The sequence below is a fragment of the Macaca mulatta genome, chromosome 6, assembly GCF_049350105.2.
Source record: "Macaca mulatta isolate MMU2019108-1 chromosome 6, T2T-MMU8v2.0, whole genome shotgun sequence".
Classification (NCBI taxonomy): Eukaryota; Metazoa; Chordata; class Mammalia; order Primates; family Cercopithecidae; genus Macaca; species Macaca mulatta.
The window spans coordinates 84048114-84067500 of record NC_133411.1 but is presented as its reverse complement, the minus strand read 5'-3'; the positions used below and the strand labels follow the sequence as shown (position 1 = coordinate 84067500).

Sequence of the window (19387 nt, the reverse complement as noted above, 5' to 3'; positions counted from 1 at the left end):
CACAAGATGGTATAGCTAGTTACTTTCTACTAAAATGTGAATTCAGTTGTAACCAAATTAGAATTTTTTAAAATTAGAATTAAAGAAATTTAAATTAGAATATTACAGGACAGTTACAGTGTTCCTTGTTTTATTTAATATTATACTAACAGAGATATATGCTAGTATTGGTTTTGCTATTGTTAATGCTGCATTAAGATGTAAACACTAATTTTATTTAAATTGATAATATATTTTTTATAAATTGGAAATTTTGAATAGAATAGTTTATATTTAATGTTTTATAGAAATATACCTTAGAAATTTAGAAATAGAAATGTATCAGTCACTAAAGTCAGAATTTTGCATATTACTTTTTCATCATTTTGGATTCCAGGTTGATGGAATCTGGTTCACTAGCTCTTAGTAAGCATGTTGAAAAAGTGTTCTGTGCTTGAATTAGTTTAAGAAGGGTTGAGTTAAGCAAAGTAATACGTTTATTTACTGTAAGATAACTCAAAAGCTGTCATTATGTGAAACCTTTAAGAGGGGAAGAGTATACGGTATTTCCAAAGCTTTATTTGTTCATAAAAACGTTTTTACTTTTGTTTACTTTTGCCATATCTATTAACATTTATTTGAAGAGCATTCCTTTTTCCTCTGTAAAAGAAAGCAATTGTTACCACATTTGAAAAATAGCAGTTTGGTTATATTTACATGATCGATTATAGGACAGATTTTCCCCTTATACATAATACAAGTTAGAGTCAGCCTGCTGTAATTACAGCTCCTGTGTCTTTCTTTAATCCCAAATGTTACAGTTATTACTTGGGGTTTTTAGGTTGACCACAGAAAGGAATGTTTGTCACAGATACATGTTTATGTATAATCATGATAGTCTATCCATAGTCAGGATCCTGAAAGATGCTACCAAGTAATTCATCAGAAATAGTTCAGGAAGACTGTAGAACAACAGCTTGCAAAAAGTTGTGATGTTCTTCAAATGCCATAAAGGACATAATTTATATATTTTTTTTCTGTTTTTGTGAAATAAAGTTAGAGATTTTTCGTGTTTTTACATGCTAAAACAATACTGTTCTCCTGTTTAAGCCTCCAGTTGTGAAAATGCAACATTTCAAAACAATGTTTACTGATAAATTCAGGAAGTCACGCTGTAAAATGACTATTTTACTCGGAGTAAACAGGTAAAGAATGAGGGGTGAAATATTTGATACAGAATAGACTTTTTTTAAACTACAGGCTACAAATAAGGTGACTTAGACAAGAAAGATTTGGAGGGCTTCAGAATCTTTCCTAGCTGTTAAAATTGTGTCAAGTACAGCTCTTGTGTCAAGTACCATTACCAAATTTTATTTAAAACTAATTAAGCAGTTAAGGACTTATAACGTAGTTTTTTAAACTCCAAATTGCGATGTGGTAAAGTACAAATTAAATATACTTTGAAAATGGACGCTTTAACATATACCAAATCACTGTATATGTATACCATCAGATAAGATTATTGTGTGAAAGTTATTTGCAACTCTTGCGTTTTTCTGAATGAAAATTATTAATAATGATTATTTTGTCATTCTCTTGTACAAAAGGACTTAAAACTTCAATATCAGTGATATGAAAATAGAAATCTTCATACATGCTGCTTCTTGAACCATTTTGACTTAATGAACAAAATCTTCAATACACTGAGTAAACACATTACATATCAAAATGCCTCTGTATAATGCTAATAATCCGAAAGCCATGAGTTCTCCGAAACCAACGAAGAAATCCCAGATTCTGCTCCCAAATTTTCTTATCAGTAATTTCAAGAATAACCTGAGTTGGTGGGTCACGAAGAATAATTGCTGTAGGAAATATCATTAAATTGGGTTTATTTTATAATTTGATAAAATTCGGATATCCTGACTAATGCTAACTTTTATTGTCTGTGAGAAGCTAGAGTCATTTCCATCCAATATTTTCTTCACCCATTTAAAATAGTATGATAAGCAATATTAGTTTGAAATAACCAAATAGCCCATCATCTGTCTGTTTTAGACAAACAACTATTTATTTCACAGAATATGACAGAATAGAATGATAATGTTGGATATTCCTCTCCTAATACTCTAGTTTGCCAGTGTCCTCTTTCAGATGCTACCTTTAAATCCCTTTTGGATCTAAGTTATATATAACAATTTTGGAAGTAAATTATGAATAATAAAAGTACTGATGCAGTTCATCCAAGGAGTACCACTTATGTACCATGTTTTAGGTTCTCCGCTTCTTTTAACGCATCTAAGATAGACTTGGCTTTTTTATTTTTTTATTTTTTTGAGTCTCACTCTCTCACCCAGGCTGGAGTGCAGTGGCGTGATCTCAGCTCACTGCAACCTCGGCCTTTGGGGTTCAAGTGATTCTCCTACCTCAGCCTCCCAAGTAGGTGGGATTACAGGGGCCAACCACCACGCCTGGCTAATTTTTATATTTTTATTAGAGACGGGGTTTCACCATGTTGGCCAGGCTGGTCTTGAACTCCTGACCTCAGGTGATCAACCCATCTTGGCCTCCCAAAGTGCTGGGATTACAGGTGTGAGCCCCTGCGCCCGGCTGACTTGGCTTTTTGAAAAGTATAATAACTGCATCATACTCCTGACTTAAATTGAGCTTGCAGACAACTTAGCTATTTTCCCCATGATGTTCACAAGGCAGCCCTACTTTATCTAGTACTTGTATAGTCTGACTTAAAAACAAAACAGAATCCCTCACATGCAGAACTTTACCCCATCCATCCGTGTTTCCTTCTGTCTTTCTCAGACTTAGCCAAACCAGTTGCAATGAGAGGTTTCCAGTGAATGGTATCACAAAGGTTGTGAGATGAGATGGTATCACAAAGGTTGTGAGATGAGAGTGTGATTACTATGTTGACAGCTCAAGTTGGGAAGGGTATCATTTTAGAGAGAGATGATGATGAGCTCAGTTTTCAGCCTGCTTCAGTTGCTAGTGGGGATGTCTAAATAGAGATGTTATAAAGGAAGTTAGAGATATGGGTCCAGACAGAGGATAAAAAGTCAAACGTACAGAGAGATTTGTGATTTTAGGTGATAATTAAAACTGTCAGAGTGTTTTGTATGGAGATGAAGCAGCTGTGGGAGGTGCTATTGCTTTCTCATATAAACTCAAGCAGAAGCTATTCACAGTGTCTTTAGCCCTTTCAGTAGTATGCACTTTTTAATCTCACTGACATCTCAGAACCTTTGAGGGACCTTTTAAGGGACAGTTTAGAGGATTCATGAAATAATGAGTTTTATATTTGTGTTTTTTGAATTTTCATTCTAAGATTTATTCATTTATTAATCCTTGAGAGTCATAGTATTGAAAAAAGTGATATTGAAATATCTAACTTATTTTTAAAAATTAATTAAAGCACATATTCTGCTTCAGCAATTAATAAAACTTGAACCATCTCCAGTTTAGTGGATTAATTAATGGGTACTGGGAAACTATAAGGTAACAAATACCATGAAATTAAACATTCATTTTCTTTCATTTAGAATACAAGAAATTGAGAACATGTTGCTTCCAGTGGTGGGAACTGAGTGGCAGGGGGCAGGGTGTGTAGGTGGTGGGTTGCCTTTTCACAGTGTATTCTTTTGTGCTATTCAAATGTTGAACCATGGAATGATTTTACCTTGGGAACAGATCAAAGAAATTTGAATTTTGAAAATTGCTTCATTTACTTTAAACATGAGATTGTAATTTTATGTAGAAAATATTGACACTTGAAGTTAGAAGTCATGATTTCACATCCTGTTTTCATCCTTTCCTGGACAGCTGGCCTTTCACTTCTTTGAATTGCAGGCTCTCATTTGAAAATGAGGCTGATGATAGTTGCCCTCCCTACCATGCAGGATAATTATGAGTTATTTCTTTCAGCAAACAGATCTGTGAGGCATATATTCTTCTAGGTGTGATATGAGACATATTTCCACTCCTTGGGGGATTTATTTTTAAGTGTGGAAGTAGACAAAATTTCAACCTATTGTGATGATGCAGATAAATATGCTATGAAGATACATAGACATAGGATCCACAGTGTCAGCTTGGGAGAGTGGAAGGATTGATGTTAGAGTGGTCCTCCTGGAAGACAAGCACATTTATTTGAGTTAAGTTTTGAAGAATGAATTGGTTGGGAGAGGATGAGGAGAGGAGACATTCCATTCAGAACAAGCAACATCTCCAGCCCCATCTCATTTTATGTGTTTCTGGGTAGCACACTTTTGTTTTATTTTAAGTTTTGTTAGGAGAGGATACTGTAGCAGGTTCTTCCTTAGTTTTGCTGCCTGTCAAAATTTTGACTATAATTATCAAAAAGTTTGGAAACAGTGGAAAATCTCACTTAGGACTTTATAATGACCACAAGGATTAGTGGAAAATGACTAAAACTCATTGAAATTGAACTACGTACATTTTACTGTATAGACCATTAACACTATACATCAGCTTCTGATGTCAACCGTAGTTCTTCCATACTAAGGAACTAGTGAGAATTCTTAATTAATGCAGTTGACTTGCATTTTTCCAATTGAGTAGACGTTTTTCTTCCTGCATCCAAGTAGTAAGTGGATACACTTTTCCTGGTGCCGTGTTGTTTCCTTTGAAGCACAGTGAAACTTCTTACCGCCTATGATGGTCTATAGACTTAGTATCTAGCTACTTAATTCCCACTCTCCATTAAGTTGCAGTTTATAGGCCTTGATATTTTACTATTTAACACCCAATATCTGTAAGTTACAGAAATACTTTGAAAATGTGGTGTAGATAGATGGTAATATTATTTATTCTGGATATTATCCTCTAGTAGCCACCATGATTATTAAAAACAAAGTGGTCTTGGTTTGTTTTTTGTGTTTTTGAGACAGAGTTTCACTCTTGTTGCCCAGGCTGGAGTGCAATGGTGTGATCTTGGCTCATTGCAACCTCCACCTCCTGGGTTCAAGTGATTCTTCTGCCTCAGCCTCCCGAGTAGCTGGGATTACAGGCATGCACCACCACTCCTGGCTCATTTTGTAGTTTTTAGTAGAGACAGGGTTTCTCCATGTTGGTCAGGTTGGTCTGGAACTCCCAACCTCAGGTGATCCGCGGGCCTCGGCCTCCCAAAGTGCTGGGATTACAGGCGTGAGCCATTGCCCCTGGCCTTTTTTTTTTTTTTTTTCCTTTTGAGACAGAGTTTTGCTGTTAGGCAGGCTGGTGTGTAATGGCACGATCTTAGCTCACTGCAATCTCCGCCTTTTGGGTTCAAGCAATTCTCCTGCCCCAGCCTCCTGAGTAACTGGGATTACAGGTGTGCACCACCATGCCTGGCTAATTCTTTTATATTTTTAGTAGAGATGGAGTTTTACCATGTTGGTCAGGGTAGTCTTGAACTCCTGACCTCAGGTGATCCACTCGCCTCGGCCCCCCAAAGTGCTGGGATTACAGACGTGAGCCACCACGCCCCACCAAAAGCAAAAACAGGTTTACACTATTTTAGTGTTAAGTGTGAAATATAGACTTTCACACAAAATTTATATGGAACATTTTTTAATATAGTGGAAAACATAAAACTGGGGATTGTATAGGTAATTTAATCTTACTTCATGTTTATTTGTAGATAGGGAAAAAATAAGAGATACTTCAATTTCTAAATGATTTGTTTAGAAAGAGTTAGTCCAAAGTAGGAGAGCATTATTTCTGTACTTACAGAACAATCTTCTGCTGTTAGTGACTATCATTTTAGATGTTTTAACTTCAGGTAACAGAAAACAAAACTGTATGCAGCTTAGACTATAAGGATATTTATTATCTCCTGCAATAAGAAAACTAGAAGCAGTATACCTTGACGGTTGGTTGATTTAGTAATTCAGTACCATCATCAAAGACTGCAGTTCTCTGACTAGATTGACCTGTCTTTTTAGGCAGGATTTCCTCATGATCCTAAGGTGTCTGACACAAGTGGCAGGTGTCACACAGAGGTGACGATGTCCAGGTAAGAAAATGAATTATATCCCATTTATGAGCAATGACAACCTTCTCAGAACCTCCATCAGATGTCTCTTATGTAGCTTTGGTCAGAATTGTATCATTTGCACATGCCTAAACTATCATTTGGAAAAGGAGGTAAAATCATTGTGATTGGTTTCTTCCTTTGAAGGGCATGACTTCTTGGCTGATCATAAGCAAAACTGGATTCTGTTGTCAAGTAAGAAGTGGAGGAATGGTTGCTGGGTAGGCAACTAACAATGCCTGCTGTAATTGAACACATTTAGACTTTTATGTTCAAATGTTTAAGAATTACTTAAATTAGTAGCTAAGAATATGGAGTTTAACAGTTCTTTGGCACTTAACGAATGTGAGAACTTGGACAAGGTACTGAAGCTCCATTTATTTTGATTTAGTAGTTACTAAAATGGGAATAATACTAGTACCTGTTTGGTTTGTTTTGAGGACTTAAATGACATATGTGGCATTTAGCATGCCTTGGCACAGTGCTTGGTTCATAGTAAGTGGTCAGTATGTGTTAGCTGCTCTTATCACCATATTTAATTTTTATTTATATCAAGTGAATCAAGCTTTTGCTTAAATTCATTACATTTTATATTTCATGAGATACCAATATCATAACTGTCTGTTCTTAAATTATAACTGTTGAACTTCACCAAACGGCAAAGAAGTTTTAGGAGAGCAGATTTGTTGATGCCCATTGGAAATGCTAAAACCTCAGATGTCATTCATCCAACCTAACTTCTTTCATCAGTGTTGTTATCAATTTTTAGCTTAATTTCATGAGGAGTATAATTTTTTATCAGCTTCCTGAAATACAGTAACTTAGATTTTATTCATTTCTGAAATATTGATGTCTTCATTAACTTGTGTTTTTATTGAAAGACTCTTTTAAAAACATTATGGAGAGGCATAATTAACAAGAGAATGTAAAATAGAGATAATACTACTTAAATAGGGTCATAAGTATTAAATGCAATAAAGTACCTACAGGTCTGTTCATATGAGGCCCTCAATTTAAGTTTCTTCTTTTCCATAATCCCTCACACAACACAAATCTTAAATAAACTCTTCATTTCTTCAAGAGAGAGGAGAGTTTGTTATCAGCTGTATCAGTAGAGAAGAACTGTATATAACAGGGAAAAGGAAATTATACTAGAGGTTTCAAACAGGGGGATTTAATACAAGGAATTGATGACACAGGTGTTGGTCTCAGTTGATCAGGAGTCATCTTACCCACTTTTTACAGCATGTTTTTTCTTAAACCAAATGTTATTAACTGCTTGTTATGTTCTAGGCACTGTGGGAACTATCCTGCCTAAGGAAGACTTTTTATAAATCCAGGTTAAATGGATTCCCTTTTTCACTAATTGCTTCATATTACAACCGTAACCATTTGTTGCATGTGTGCTTTTGTGGGTGTGCATGTGTGTTTGTCAGGGGAATGAGGTTCCCGAAGTTGCTAATTGTTTTCATCTTTATAATTGACAGAAAAACATGACTTCTTTTTTATATCATTAATATCTTCTACCTTATTACTCATTGTCTCTGTTCGTAAGAATCTGTTCCATCCTTCTTAAAGATGTTTCTATAAGACCTCACACTAAGATCCTCATTTAGACTGATTGTTTTCCAGGCCTATAGCACAGTGTTAACCTTGGGATATATTTTTCCTTTGTTAGGGATTATGTTGACAATGACTTCCTGGTTTCATGACTTCTTTTCTGGATTTTCATCTTCAATTTGTTGGAGTACATTAAGTAAATTTCTCAGAAAGGTGACATAGTAGATCAACTTTTTGCATTTTTATGTAACTAAAAATAGATCCCTTGGCCTATAACTTCTTTCATCAGTTACTTACATAGCTTATTGCCCCTTTCGAATCTTAACTCATGTGTCCTCTTCTCAAAGAGACAATCCTATTTTAAATTGCAAACCCCGTGTATTACCAGTCCTCCTTCATGACTTTTTCTCCATAGCACTTTTCACAATCTAACATGTTATATATTTTGCTTATTTAATTTTCTTTATTTCCCGACTAAAAAGTGCCATAGGGCAGGGATTTTTGTAGTTCATTGCTGTATCCTTGGTACATAAAATCATACCTGGCACATAGTAGCCCTTCAATAAATAATTGTTAAGTCAGTTAATGGATTTTCTTCTCCACCTTTTATTATAGTTATAAATCCAGGTTATAAATCATTTTCTCTCAAAACTTTCAAGGGATTGCACTGTCTTCTTCTGATATCTAGTGTTATTAATAAGAAGTATAAGTCAATCTGATCCTTTTACAGAGGACCTGTTCTGTTTTTGAAAGCTTTAATTTTTATGGAGTTCTGGAAATTATTTTTTTGTTTGTTTGTTTGAGATGGAGGCTCACTCTGTTGCCCAGGCTGGAATGCAGTGGCACGATCTTGGCTCACTGCAACCTCCACCTCCCGGGTTCAGGTGGTTCTTCTGGCTCAGCCTCCCAAGTAGCTGGGGTTATAGGCACCTGCCACCACATTGACTAATTTTTGTATTTTTAGTAGAGATGGATTTCACCATGTTGGGCAGGCTGATCTCAAACTCCTGACCTCCAGTGATCCTCCCACCTTGACCTCCCAGAGTGCTGGGATTACAGGCATGAGCCGCTGGAAATTCTTAATGTACATAGATTTTTTTTTTTTTAATGGATTCTGTGTGCTTCTAAAATGAAGCCCTTTCAGTTAAGTTTGCTTTTCTTTTCCAGCTTTGGGAACTTTTATTCTTAAAAAAAAAAAAAAAAAAAAAAAAATCTTTACATGCTTTGTTTCTGTTCTGTCTGTAACTCCTGTGAGTTATATAATGAACCTATCAGATTTATCTTATTTTCCTGTGGTGTTTCATTTCTCTCTTTTTAATTTTACTTTGCTGTGGTGTAACCTTTAATATGCTTATTAATGTTTAAATAGTTAAATCTGGCATATTTTCTTTGACTAAAATAAAAAATCAAATAGTAGGCTAAAAATAGGAGTAGATTGATTTAATATTTGCATTTTGTCATTCACTAATAACTAATGACAAAGTTTGACTTATTACATTATTAGAAAAAGTAATTGTTAAGAAAAAGTCACTGGTTGACTGGAAAAGGAGCTAATTTCACATATATACTATGTATTTAAAATATTTTTTTAGGAAGACAATATTTCATGTCTATAAAATTTATAGGTAGGGATGTTCATCAGGTATTATTTATAATATGGGAATGGCTTAAATATCCAATAGGATAATACTTCAATATGCTGTCATCTCAGTACTATGAAATACTTCACAATCACCAACAGCTATATTTTCAAAGAACATTTAATGACATTGGAAGTGATTATTATCCAAATTACTGTTATTTATTAGTATTATCATGTATTTTTTGAGACAATCTTGCTCTGTTATTCAGGCTGGAATACAGTGACACAATTATAGCTTACTGCATCCTTGACTCCCTAAGCTCCAGGGATCCTCCCACCTCAGACTCCTAAGTAGCTGGAACTACAGAGGCATGCCACCACGCTTGGCTAATTTAAGAAATTTTTTTGTAGAGACAGAATCTTGCCATGTTGCCCAGGTTGGTGTCAGACTCCTGGCCTCAAGTGGTCCTTCTGCCTCACCTCCCAAAGTGTTGGGATTACAGGTGTGAGCCACTGTACCTGACCCAAATTATTTTTTTGTATATCTAAATATAAATTTTCACACACACATGTTGAGAGAAAAAGACTGCTGGACAATACTCAAAATGTTAATACCAGGTCCATAATCTTTTACTTTGAAAACCCTTTGGCCCATATGTGTTTGTGAATTCCAAATTTTTCAAATTTTATAAAAGTAATATATATTTCCATAATAGCATCAATAGAAGTGCTCTATAATCATACACATTAATATTTCTGCAGTGCAACAGGACTATTCACTTTAAATGGTACACATAAATTCTATAAATGATTTTACTTCATTTGAGGTTACACTTTGCTGCTAAATGATTTTGTGTCAAACAATAAACAATGTTCTTTTTTTAAAACCTCTTTGGGTTTCAAAATTATGTGTATTTTGAATCTGTAGTGATTATGAGTGATTTTTAAATATTGTTTTTATAATTTTTTATAAATATGTACATATGTACATTTCAGAAAAATATCTTAGTACAAATTTTAAAATACATACTTCAGTTTTCGTATTAAATCTTAGCCTTTTCTACAAACGAGAAGAGCTAAATGCACCAGAAGATACTAATTCCTTGATTCAACAAATATTTATCCAGTAAATACTAGAGAGAAAGCTAATACTATTTTAATAAGCATAAAGATGCTCAACCTTATTAGCGAAATATTTCAAACCATAATAGAAGTACTATTTCACACTCTTCTGATTGTCAGAAATTTAATAATTCTGACAATCCCAGTTCACCAGGATGCCAAGAAGTAGGAAATTTCTTTTTTTTTTTTTTTTTTTTTTTTTTTGAGACGGAGTCTCACGCTGTTGCCCAGGCTGGAGTGCAGTGGCGCGATCTCGGCTCACTGCAAGCTCCGCCTCCCGGGTTCCCGCCATTCTCCTGCCTCAGCCTCCTGAGTAGCTGGGACTACAGGCGCCCGCCACCGCGCCCGGCTAATTTTTTGTATTTTTAGTAGAGACGGGGTTTCACTGTGGTCTCGATCTCCTGACCTTGTGATCCGCCCGCCTCGGCCTCCCAAAGTGCTGGGATTACAGGCTTGAGCCACCGCGCCCGGCCAGAAGTAGGAAATTTCATACACTACAGGTTGACTATCAACTGATAAAACTGCTTTGGAAAGCAATTTGATGATACTTAGTGAAGCAGAAGTTGTATATATACTCTATAAAACCTCTTTAGCATCATCTTACTTGTCATCAGTACATTGATTTGTACTATTTAAGAGTTGAACTTTTACTATTTCTCATACCACATCTTTCCCTAGCCTTTATTCCCTATAATTTTACATGCTTGTGTTACTACTGGGTTCTCACAACTGAGTGATTTCTTTTTTTTTTTCTTTTTCAGGGCAACACATGCTATTCAATAACTTGTTTCCTGGACCTTTTCACAAAAATACTACTTTTTAAGCAAAAACGTAACATATATTTTTTGGTATTCCAATAACCATGGAAATACGTAGCACCTTTAGTTATCCCATGTGATAGGTAGTTAAGTAACTCTTCAGTGTTGCTGGAGCCATTGTTGCTGTTTTCCATAGACAAGAACAATGAAGTAGGATGACTTGGATTACCAATCAGAATTATCTGTGAGCTGAGCATTCTTCTATTGTATACTTCTTCAAAAGTTACCATGTTGTTTTTATTGCTCAGTTTTTGTGAATCACTCTTTTTCTGCTTCAGAATTGTTTTATAAATATAATTTCTATCTTTAAATTGAAAATGTTAAAAGACAATAGTGAGATTTCTAGACTCAACTTTTTATTCATTCAACCAACATTGAGTGCCTACTATGTAGGAAGATCAATTATACAATATGAATATAACCTAATCCTCTCTTCAAGAAACTTAAGACCTAGCAAGGCTTCAGTGTAGTGTGTTAATGCTAATATAATTAAGTAGGTGTTGGATAGAATTAAGTGGAAGTCTTTCAAGTCAGGGGTCAGCAACCCTTTTTTGTAAAGGACCAGATACTGTATTTTAGGTTTTGTGGGCCATATGATTCTTCTATCACAACTACTCTTCTCTGCTCTTATTGCATGAAAACAGCCATACATGATACATAAATGAATGAGTATATCTGTGTTCCAATAAAACTTTATTTATGGATATTAAATTTGAATTCTGTATTTTTATATGACAAATCTTTTTAAAAAATTTTAGCTATTCAAAAATGTAAAAACTGTTCGTAGCTCTTAGACTATACAAAAACAGATGACAGACCAGATTTGGCTCCCTGGCCATAGTTTGCCTACCCCTGTTTAAGTCTTTGAATTATAAGATGGTATGGAATGGGCTTCTCTTTAATAGCCTATCCAATTCCAGCTACTTTCATTACTAGGGGAATTTAGTCACATACCAGGTTTAGAAGTATTGAAAGTCTCATTGCTAATCCAGTAGTTTCTGAATATCCTTGATATTCTGAATAATAATCGTGATTATATAATGATAATAAAACAACAATAGTAATAATGTTGCATTGATAATATGCACACAGGTCCCAAACTCAAAGGTATGCAAGACCAAGCGTAATGCCTGACTGTTAAGGAAACAGGGAGTTATATGAATTGGGGCAAAGGAATAGCACGTAACCCATCTGTAGGAGACAACAGCCACCACTTAGCTCCAGCTAGTAGTGGGAATGCAGCCCCCATGTTTCCTGATGAAAACATCCAAGAGAAGCCAGAAATTCAGATGTATATGTCAAATCTCGCAGCTTTTTAATGTGGCAACATATTTTTTTAAACAAATACTTTTCTTTTTAACATTGTGAGTCAAATAAAATCATGTTTAGGTTTCATTTAAGCAGGCTGGCAACTTGCCATCTCTGTGCTAACAAGTTTCCTTTACTATTCAAAGGGAATTTTTTGAGAAATATCTTTTGTTATATACATTAATTATTTTATTTTAAAATTTTGTATCTCAAAGGATATTTTAATATTGAAAATTATTGTTAAAATAATTTTAAATTATAAATCAACTGCAGATTTCTGCATCTGACATTCACATGTTTCAGCTGTCATGCTTGAATGTATCAGTACTTGCAGCTTTCCCCTGAAGCTTTTGTGGTCACAGCTTTTTTTTCCTTTTTGCCAACAGCTTTATTGAGATATAATTCACATACCATACAATTAACCCATTTTAAGTCTACAGTTTATTGGCTTGTAGTATATTCACAGAGTTGTGCAACTATCACCACAATCATTTTTAGAACATGTTTCTTACCCCCGAAAGAAACCTTAAACCGTTTAGCTATCACCTTTCCAATTCCCCTGTTGTCCCCAGTCCTAAACAACCACTAATCTATTTTACATTTCTATAGATTTGTGTGTTCTGGATATGTCCTATAATAAAATCAGACAATATATAGCCTTTTATGTCAGGCTTCTTTTTTACTTAGCATGTTTTCAGGGTTCACCCATGTTGTGGCTTCAATGAGTACTTTTTTATTTTATTGCGCAATATTCCATTTTATGGATATACCACATTTTCCATTGGTTATTGGACTTCCACATTTTGCCTATCATGCATAATGTTGCTGTAAACATTCACAGACATGTTTTCTGTGGGCATGTATTTTCATTTTTCTAGGGTATATACCTAGAAATGGAATTGTCAGGACATGGTTACTCTGTTTAACTTTTTGAGGAATAGTCAAACTTTTCTAAAGCTACTATACCAGTTTTGATTGCCATCAGCAATGTTTGATGGTTCCAATTTCTCTATATCCTTGCCATCTTGCCAACAGCCAGATGGAGAAAGCTATTTTTAATGCATATGAGTTATGAAAGCTTTTCTTCTGCTCTTTAGATGCTGTGTATATATGAATGTTAATATTTTCTTAGACTATAGTTTTCTTTTATATTAAAACTTTAAACAACCAGAATTGGGGAAGATGGGGCTATTATGGTTAATTTTATTTGGATCATCTCTGGGATAATCAGTAGAACTTTGTATTGCAGTATTTCTTATTGTTGAAACTTTTCCTGATGTACTTTTTAAAAAATACTTTTTCTTACTTTAGGAAGTAAATACTAGTTTGTTTCTACCACTTGTCTGTGAGAGAACTGCATCTAAATTATCTCAGCTCCTTGCACAAGGAAAGTCTGGCATAAAATTAAAGGCACAATAAATACTTGTTAAATGATTTTGTTGTTAAAAAATAATCCAGTCTTTCTTTGTTTCGGATTTGACATGCAATCTACTGAATTTTCCCCGGCCAGTAAACTGAGCTTTTACCATTGTGCTGTTTCAGATACATGTATAAAGGTTTGGAAGACATATTTAAAAAAAAAAAAAAGACAATTATATTAGTATTATTGGTATATACTAATTTTGAATATTGCTTTCACATTGTAATTATACTGAAGTTGGTTTTTAATTTACAAATTAAGAATTTCATGCTTTGGGCTGGGCACGGTGACTCACGCCTGTAATCCCAGCACTTTGGGAGGCCGACGCTGGTGGATCATGAGGTCAGGAGATCGAGACCATCCTGGCTAACACAGTGAAACCCCGTCTCTACTAAAAATACAAAATATATTAGCTGGGTGTGGTGGTGGGCACCTGTAGTCTCAGCTACTCGGGAGCCTGAGTCAAGAGAATGGTGTGAACCCGGGAAGTGGAGCTTGCAGTGAGCCGAGATCTCGCCACTGCACTCCAGCCTGGGTGACAGAGCAAGACTCTGTCTCAAAGAAAAAAAAAAAGAATTTCATGCTTTGATAGATTGCACTTATGTTAGGCAGGTATAGGATTTAAGAGCATGAGGATCATACTTACATCTCTGACTAAACTATTTTTCTTCTGTTCCTTCCTCCCCCCCATCTAATATATCTACTTTGGCATTCTAAATATAGTATGTTTTATATTTACACAGTTTCTTTCTTATGGTCTAGAGAGAAAGCTAATTTTCTGAAATATTTTTGGCTTTTCTATAGGTTGGTCAAAGAAAAAGTGATGTATGAAAAAGAGGCAAAACAACAGGAAGAAAAGATTGAAAAAATGAGAGCTGAAGATGGTGAAAATTATGACATTAAAAAGCAGGTAAAATTATATCATAACAATAGCTAACATTTACAGAATGCCATATTAACTAATGTAGTTTTTACAACAGTTCTCTGACTGAGATTATATTATTATTTATTTCTTTACTATTAAAACTTCCATTTAAAGATAAGGAAACTAAAACACAGGTTAAATAACTGCCCAAATCACACTGTTGCTAAGTGACATAGCTGAGGTTTAGTTTTGTTTTTTGTTTTGTTTGAGACAGGGCCTCACTCTGTCATCCAGGCTAGAGTGCAGTGGTGTGATCACGGCTCACTGCAGCCTTGACCTCTCGGCTCAAGCAATTCTCCCACCTCAACTCCCCAAAGTGCTGGGATTACAGGCATGAGCCACTGCACCTGGCATAGCTAAGATTTGAACACAGGCATTCTTTTTCTAGTATCTGTACTCTTAATCGCTAAACTTTACTGCCTTTCGATTTTTAAGTATCAAATATAAAAATGGACTAATATTATATTAATTATATATTTAGATTCACAAATATTTTCTCCAAACTGATGTGAAGACCACAAAAATAAAATATGTATTGCACTTTTCAATGACTACTTCTGATTGTCTTCATGACAAATTTCAGTGGCCTTAACATTGCATACAAGTCTCTTCTTGATCTTGAATCAGGAAATGAAGTTACATCTGCTTATCTAACCTCATTTCTTACCAATCCCTATCTCGACCTCTTAGGTGCCTTATAGCTCCCTGAACATGCCCTTTCTTCTTTGCCTCTGAAATTTTGCATGTCTGAGATGCTGTTACTCCTGGCCTTACTTATCCTTTCCTTATTAATTTCTGTTCTTCCTTGAGGTCTCTTCTACTCTCACCTCTAGACTGAGTTAGGTGCCCCTGCTTTTCGCTCCCATAACACTTCTTTATTCCCATCATAGCATATATTGAACGTTCATTCTCAGCTGACAGTTGCTTCATAATTCCTTGAGAAAATAAAGGCCATTAGGGAATTTTCTTATATTCTTATGACAAAATCTATCAACCTATCTGCATCTGTACGTATACCACCTTCCTTCCTGTAAGAGTGGATTATGTGCCCTAGCCCTTGTTATAACTATCAGTGACATTGTTATTACTCTTTTTTCCCTCATCTTAAATACCTCAATAGCATCTGACACAAGTTACCACTTTCACCTTGAAACTTGACACATCCTCTGAGGTGTTCAAAATTAAAATCTTGATCTCACAGTACTCCAACCTACTCTCCCAAACAAAAAAACTATTTCTTCTTTCTTTTTCCTCATCTCAGTGAGTGGTACCTCCACTCATCCAGATACTCAAGCTAAAAATTTAGTTGGTCCCTTCTTGATATTTTTCTCTCTTTCTAATAACCACATCCAATATCAGCATCTCCTATTTCTTGTTTTCTTTTCTTTTCCTTCTTTTTTGAGACGGAGTCTTGCTGTGTCACCCAGGCTGGAGTGCAGTGGTGCAGTCTCGGCTCACTGCAATGTTCACCTCCCGGGCTCAGCTGATTTTCCTGCCTCAGCCTCCCAAGTAGCTGGGATTAACAGGCATGCACCACCACACCCGGCTAATTTTGTATTTTAGTAGAGACAGGGTTTTGCCCTGTTGGCCAGGCTGTTGAACTCCTGACCTCAGGTGATCTGCCTGCCTCAGCCTCCCAAAGTGCTGGGATTACAGGGGTGAGCTACCGCGCCCAGCCAGCACTTCCTATTTCTTACTCTCTATTTTTCTCTCTACTGCCATTGTTCTAGTCTAGTCCACTATCATCTCTTGCTGGTATTATTTATTGCAGAAGCCTCCCAGTTGGCATACTTCTTTCACCCTTGACATCCTCCATTCCTTCCCCACCACAACCACCAAATAAATCTCTATAAAATGTACCTCAGATCACTTGGTCTTCTACTTAAAATCTAGTGTCAGATGCATTTAAAATAATTCCCAGGTGACAGTTTTAAAAAAGGAGAGTGTGAACCAGCTTATACAAACTATATCTTAAAATTTATTTTTAAAATCAGCTCATGAACTCAAAGTCATTTTTGCCGTGTAAATTGTGGCATAATTGGTAATCACACTTAACTCAGGCTTAATTCAGCAAAATTAATCAATCATTTAAAATAGATTTTTTTGTAGGGAGTTGCTTTCTGCCATGCAGAAGAAATGCAGCAGCAGCTGAAACAACTTGTTGGCTGTGTCTTCCCTTGGCTGTCTAGGAAGACAGCCTTCTTATTTTATTAAGCTTTTAGGAGAGGCCGTCTTCCTTTATTTGTGATATAGCACTGTGTGTATAAAAGACATTTGTGTGTCAGATACTCATAAATTGAGGGAGGATTAGTAAACAGATGTGTAGATATAGTATGTCCCCTTTATTTTGTTTTTTAATATTAATAAATTATATTGGGCAGTGGGGTCTCTTTGTGAAGCCCAAGCTGGAGTTTAGTGGTGTGATCCTAGCTCACTGTTACTGTCTCAAACTCCTGGGTTCAAGTGATGCTCCCACCTCAGCCTCCAGAGTAGCTGGGACTACAGATATGTGCCACCATGCCTGGCCAATTTTTAAATTTTTTATAGAGACAGGGTCTCACTTTCTTGTTTAGGCTGGTCTTCAATTCCTGGCCTCCAGCGATCCTCCCACCCTAGCCTCTCAGAGTCCTGGGATTATATGCGTGAGCTCCCTGGCCTGGCCTTATCCACCTTTATGAACTAACTACCCTTCATAAGGATTTACATATGGAATGTAACCTTTTATTCTTAAAATTATGATACATACTGCTTTTGTACCTCTTTCACTACATCTAGTGGGAAAATATTATGACATAGTATGTAATTTTATTTTATCCAGGTCCTTCTTGGACTTCATCAGCTTGTTTTCCCGGTCATGTAGCTAGTGACCTCATTTAGTCTTTTTCTTTGCCCTGCTTTTTTTCACCATCAATAATGTATTTTAAAATAGCCCTATAGCTAAAATAGTAGTTATCAGTTACATGGAGTGGAGGAATAAATGTGTTCCCTTTCTAAATAAAATTCTACAAATAATGTTACGGGTTATCACAGAACCTGTTTTCATTTATATTCATGTATGTATCATATTTCAATAAAATCACTACTTTATAGGTAAGGATTAACTACTGAATCCTGTGTTGTACTTGTCATTTCAAAATACCAGCCACATACTAGTTGCATTATTGACTACATACACAGATGTAAAAGGGAAAAAAAATTGTTCAAAAGTTGTTTCTACCCTCAGCCATGTTAAAATTCTCTTTTTGGTCATAGGTATCCTAGTTTTTAACAGGATTTGTTAGATTCATAGCCAACTTAGTACTTATTCAGAAATAGCATCTCATATCTCATTATAGAACAATAGTTGTTTCTGTTTGCTTCTGTTGTCGACCTACCATGTATATAGTTGTCGATTGCAGTTTTGTTTCAGAGTTTCCTAAAAACTTGTCTTTAGCCAACCTGCATACATTTCTTAATTTCCTTTCCCTGGCTTAGCTATATTATGGCCATTCATATTTGTTTATCATATACAATGGGTGTTGCATAACCAAAAGAACGGTCTGTTCCTGATTGCCTGAGACTTTAAGGTCAGCAATGATTTTCTTAACATTTATCGTGCCTCTCGTAGAAAATATCAAGAAAGCCAAGTGCTGCATTTTGTGGGTTTTCTACACTTCTCCCTAGATTTCTTCCTCTTCTGAGCTAAACACTCTTCTGAGCTTCTGAGACTGTCCTCAGTCACTTCTCACTACTTTGGCTCTTCTCTCGCTTGGATCCTTTTTTCTCTGGCTTTCCTACCTCTTCTAAATTGGCTGTATTTTAAGCACACACTTAAGGTGCTATCTCTTATTCTATACCAAACTCTTACCTGAAGATGGTTGCCAGAAATCAGGGGACAGTCCCTCTGTTGGACTAGGTATAATTTTGGTTCTTTTAAAATAAGTAATTAGGCCAGGTACAGTGGCTCACATCTGTAATCCCGGCCCTTTGGGAGACCAAGCTGGGTAGATCACTTGAGCCTAGGAGTTTGAGACTAGCCTGGGGAACAAGCTAGTCTCAAACTAGCTTGTTTGCATTAGTTCGTTTTTACACTGCTATATAGAACTACCTGAGACTGGGTAATTTATAAAGAAAAAAGGTTTACTTGACTCTCAGTTCCACATGGCTGGGGAGACCTCAGGAAACTTATAATCATGGCAGAATGTGAAGGGGAAGCAAGCACCTTCTTCACAAGGTGGCAGGGGCGAGAGAGAGAGAGAGAGAGAGAGAGAGAGAGAGAGAGAACAAGTGGGAAGTGCCCCACTTTTAAACCCTCTGATCTCATGAGAACTCACTCACTATCAGAGTATGTAGGAAACCGCACCTATAATCCAATCATCTCCCACTAGGTCCCTCCCTAACATGTGGGGATTACAATTCAAGATGAGATTTGTGTGGGGACACAGAGTGAAACCATATCAAAGGTGAAACTGTCTCTACAAAAAAATTTTTTTTAAAAATGTATTAGAATACAAAAAATTAGCTGGGTGTGGTAGTGTGCATCCATAGTCCCAGCCACCTAGGAGGCTGAGGTGAGAGGATCACCTGAGCCCAGGAGGTCAAGGCTGCAGTGAGCCATGATCATGCCACTGTACTCCAGCCTGGGTGA

The 19387-nt window shown here is 35.9% G+C and overlaps 1 protein-coding gene across 1 annotated transcript in view; it reads left to right on the top strand.

Annotated features, from left to right (window-relative positions):
• The window catches only part of TBCA (tubulin folding cofactor A), a 91111-nt gene that overhangs the window by 59304 nt on the left and 12420 nt on the right, over nt 1–19387 (top strand). The window contains exon 2 of the mRNA XM_001107593.5: nt 14640–14745. Within this exon, the coding sequence (XP_001107593.3) occupies nt 14640–14745 (106 nt within the window). The remainder of the gene's footprint in view (nt 1–14639; nt 14746–19387) is intronic.